Source organism: Neomonachus schauinslandi, chromosome 7, assembly GCF_002201575.2.
Source record: "Neomonachus schauinslandi chromosome 7, ASM220157v2, whole genome shotgun sequence".
NCBI lineage: Eukaryota > Metazoa > Chordata > Mammalia > Carnivora > Phocidae > Neomonachus > Neomonachus schauinslandi.
Genome location: NC_058409.1, coordinates 93,396,325 through 93,401,150, shown reverse-complemented (window position 1 = coordinate 93,401,150; position 4,826 = coordinate 93,396,325). Strand labels below are relative to the sequence as shown.

Sequence of the window (4,826 nt, the reverse complement as noted above, 5' to 3'; positions counted from 1 at the left end):
CCCTAAGAAAGCAGGAGGTGAGGAAGGGGAAGAGTTAAAAGGAAGCAGGTTGCGTCTGCTCGCGGGTTAGAAGGGGGGCTTCCGGAGCTGCAGGGTCCCGAAGCGGGTATGATGTAATCACGCCGGTCTCTGCGTCAAAGGGCGGCTCCAGGGCTGCGGGCACTGCGGTAAAGCTGTTCCCGACCGCCGCACACCTTGTCCCGGTCTCCTGCTGTGGCTGGCCAGGCCAGCAGCATCCGCTGTCGCCATTGTTCCACGCCAGGACTGCCATCCAGAACCACCTGTGACTCCTGACAACTCCAAGCCACTAGTAACCCCTGACAGCCGCCACCAGTTATCTGCGACACCTTTACAATCACCGCTAGCCACCCACCCGGGTGCCCAGGGCGCGCCATGAAGTCTGCCTCAAGCTCTCGCGGGGGTGGGTCGGGTGGCCGTGGGGGTGGCAGCTGGGGCGGCGGGTGGGGCGGGGGGCGGGGGGGCGGAGGCAAGGGAGGAGGAGGCGATGGCGGCCCTGGGGGCAAGGGCGGCTTTGGGGCGCGGGCGCGTGGCTTCGGCGGCGGCCGGGGCCGGGGGCGCGGAGGGGGGGACAGTAGGGACCGTGGTGGCAGCGGGCAGCGGCGCGGCGGTGTGGGCAAAAACAAAAACCGCCGCAGGAAGGGCGCCAATGCTGTGTCGGTGGAGCCACACAGGCATGAGGGTGTCTTCATCTACCGTGGAGCGGAAGACGCGCTGGTAACGCTGAATATGGTGCCAGGCCACTCGGTGTATGGCGAGCGGCGGGTCACTGTGACCGAGGGCGGTGTGAAACAAGAGTACCGCACATGGAACCCCTTCCGCTCCAAGCTGGCAGCGGCCATCCTGGGCGGGGTCGACCAGATCCACATCAAGCCCAAGTCCAAAGTGCTGTACCTGGGCGCTGCCTCAGGGACCACTGTCTCTCATGTCTCCGACATCATCGGCCCGGACGGCCTGGTCTACGCAGTTGAATTCTCCCACCGCGCTGGCCGTGATCTGGTTAACGTGGCCAAGAAGCGAACCAACATCATCCCGGTTCTCGAAGATGCCCGGCACCCGCTCAAGTACCGCATGCTTATAGGGATGGTGGATGTGATCTTTGCGGATGTGGCCCAGCCTGACCAGTCCCGGATAGTAGCTCTGAATGCCCACACCTTCCTGCGCAACGGGGGCCACTTTCTCATTTCCATCAAGGCCAACTGCATCGACTCCACTGCATCTGCTGAGGCAGTGTTTGCTTCTGAGGTGAGGAAGTTGCAGCAGGAGAACTTAAAGCCTCAAGAGCAACTGACCCTGGAGCCCTATGAGCGGGACCACGCTGTGGTCGTGGGGGTCTACCGGCCCCTTCCCAAGAGCGGCGGCAAGTAGCACCCAGCAAGGGCTGTCCCTGGGCTCTCCCCAATCTGTGCTGTGTTCAGTATAACTGTGTATGTGTTTTCTTTGTGTGTTGTTTTTCTTTTGTCTATTAAATGGCATAAAGAAACAGTACCCAGGTGTATTAGTGAGGCCAGTTTTCCTGCAATAACAGTCAATCCCTAAATCTCCAAATCTTCAAATCCCTAAAAGAGCTAAAACAGCTGGTGATAGGAACCCATCAAGGAACAGCATGGGAGTTGTGCTTACTCTAATGACTTAGGGCCCTAATGTCCCAGGGCTCCTCCTCACACAAGCTTTCTCATCACAGGGGCAGGGGGAAGAGAGCTGGGGCATTGCTAATGAGCCTGAAAAGTCCCCCTTGGAATTGAGGGAGCACTTGGGTTTACATTGGCTAAGTCACATGACCGAGCCTGACTCCAGGGAGTGGCACTGGGTATTGACAATAGTGTAGTGTAACACACCCGATCTGTCTGACTCTAAGCCCGAGTTCTGGTAAATATATATATTTAATACTTTATTCTTCATCTAAGCCCTTTTGCATCCCCTAGTACTTATTCACCACACCCGCTGGAATGGCTTTGTTAACCATTTCCCTTTTACATGCAAAGCAACAGGGCTTCTGAAGGTAAACTGGTTGCCCAAGTTTGCATAACCAGTTAGGAGACAGAATTTAAATCCCAATCTTTTGGGCTCTAAATCCACAGCTATTTCCTCTACACCAGTGGAATCATACCTCTCCCCTACATGGCCCACATTGGACAGACTGCAAGTCCCCACGTGTAGACACACACAAAACAGAGTTCTGTGGTTTCATTGTGTTCTTTCACCTCCCTGTGCTGCCCTTAGATTTCAAAATAACAAAATAAGGCAGGGGGGTAGGATGCAGGTGTACTTTGCAACGTGTCCCCACTGCCAGGCATAACATACCCAAGATGGTATCACCAAGTGTGTGAGAAACAACCAGAAAAATGACTTCAGAAAGTATCTGTTTCTGAAGGGCATTTCCTGCAGACCCTGAGTTGCTGGACTCATTACATTCAATTCTGACTCTCTAAACCAGCCCAAAGGGAGTGGGAGAGTAAGCAATCCCAGGGGAGCTGGGAATGTTCCAAAACCAGGCCTTTAAGAAGACATTTATTCATTCACTCACACATTAAAAAAAAAAAAAAAAAATCCCCATTGCCAAGGTCATTGATATTGAGTCTGGGGATGATTGCTCCCTAATGCATTATTTGGAGAATGGTTCTGCCTTCCTAAAGATGTGCTGGGGTTGATATTGCAGTTAGTCTGCATTTTCTGAGAGGATATTTCCTGAACAAAATACAATAAATCAGATTTTTTAAGAGGCATCTATCCCTCCACCCCTCCCCTCACTCGCCACCACACCACACAAACGCTATATGCAAGGTGAGAACTACCGCTCAGGTTTGTTGGCCAGACGGACTCAGGAAGAATAGGGTGAATGGAATAAATGCCTATAAAAACCCCAACCAGCCATTTCCAAAAAGAATGTGAAATCTTCATTACAATCCTGCAAAGCAAGGTTCATTATTTCCATTTAACAGATGAGAAAACTGCAGTTCAGGAAGATGTTAATAACTTGCTTATGATCCTCCAGTAGGGTTCACAGCCAGAAGTCAAACCCACAGGAATCTGACTTCAAAATCTGTGGCCCTTCCATGGAGGTCTATACTGGCTCCTTTGCTTTGAAAACCCTTTCTTCAATCCTAGGCTTATTAACTTGATGCTGGGATGAATCCCTGAGGCTGGGGATGGACTCCCAGGAAACTTCCAGAATGTGACAGGATCCAGCCCTTCTCAGAGTCAGCTCAGCCTCAAAAAGGAGCACTTGGTTCTTTACAGGGAAAACCCCGTCTCCTTCCTTGGCATGAGAACTCCCACATATGCCCACAGGGACAATTTATAGTCCATGTCTGAAGCTGCTTGAAGTGGGAACATTAATGGAGAAATGACGCAAAACAACCTCCTAAAGAGTATCTCTGAGTAGTGGATGGGTTCCTGGGCCAATGAACAACACGGTAAGTACCAAAAGAAATATGGGAATAAGACTGAGGGAATAAAGGAAGGAAGCTGGAATCTGATTGGAGAATAAAGGCAGGGAAAAGCATGGGACTGTAACCAGTGGGCAGCGAGGCCCAGGAAGTAAGCCGTAGTGACCCGGGGCACCTGACATGCTCAGAGCCAAGAATGCTTGGGTTCCTAGAAGGTATTACATTGTGATTTCTAGGTGTCTTAGGCTGCTTGGGCCATCATCACAAAATACCACAGTCTGGGTTGCTTAAGCAATAGATACTTTCTCACAGTTCTGGTGGCTGGAAGGAAGTCCAGGGTCAAGGTGCCAGCAGGATTGGTTTCTGGTGAAGCCTCTCTCCTTTGCTTGTTGATGGCTGCCTTCTCCCTGTGTCCTTACATGGCCTTTTCCTCTTTGTGTTTGGTGGGGGTGGAGGCGATAGAGAGAGCTAGCTTTGGTATCTCTTCCTCTTCTTATAGGACACCAGTCCTATCAAATTAGGGCCTCACCTTTATGACCTCATTTAACTTTAACTACCTCTTAAAGGCCCCATCTCTAAATACAGTCACACTGAGGGTTAGGGCTTCAACACTTGACTTTGGGGGGGAACAGGTTCAGCCTATAACACTAGGGTGGGACAGGAAACTTCAGCTAAAATGCCTGTCTTACTGGCTTGTGAGAACTGACTGAGGAAACCAACGTGCAATGTGAAATACCTCTACCGAGCTCTGTGTACTGTTTCTCCCTCCCATTTTTCCTCTCATTGTCCATATAAGATGACAAGGTAGCTGAGAATTCAGGAGTAGCATGAAGGCCTGGGGTTACGCTGGAGTTGGGGTAACTTAGCAGGGCTTTCAGAGGGGCCTGATGTTCAAGCTGAAAGGTGGATGGAAGTTGCTGCTGAGTTTCAGAGAATCAGCAGCCTGACAAGAGCCACAGTGGAGCCTGGCCCAAGCGTCAGTGTGTGACCAGCTGTAGGCACCTCTGCAGCAGGTGCAGGGAGGTAAGAGGCTGATACTCAAAAATCAGGAGTGGTGAACTCTGTGCCAGAGCAAGTCAGCAGAAGCGGGGGTGGGGAGGGGCGGTGGAGAACACACAGATCCAATCTCACCTACCCTCACCATCACTGTAATGTCTGTTAGCCTCCTCCTGCCCAGAGGCCTCTAGGGATGCAGGGAGACGACTAGGGAGGGAGAAGACCCAAGAGAATGGACCTTTATCCAAAAGGGACTGGTTTAAACTGGAAGAAATTGGCAGTCTCCTTCCTAGCTGCGATCCAGCTACGAAGCGAGATGCTCATCTGAGCTGTGGTGAGTATGTTTGGGTTCTGTGTCACTCATATTTTTCAAGCACTTATGAGGTCTCAGGCTGGGAGCTAAGCACCGTTTGATTTTTTTTT

At 51.5% G+C, this 4,826-nt stretch overlaps 1 protein-coding gene across 1 annotated transcript; it reads left to right on the top strand.

Moving 5' to 3' along the window:
* Nucleotides 1–393: 393 nt before the first annotated feature.
* On the top strand, nucleotides 394–1,495 carry FBLL1 (fibrillarin like 1). Its single transcript, XM_021698127.1, has one exon. The coding sequence runs from the start codon at nucleotides 394–396 to the stop codon at nucleotides 1,384–1,386; it is 993 nt and encodes a 330-aa protein (XP_021553802.1). The 3' UTR covers nucleotides 1,387–1,495.
* The last annotated feature ends 3,331 nt before the right edge of the window (nucleotides 1,496–4,826 follow it).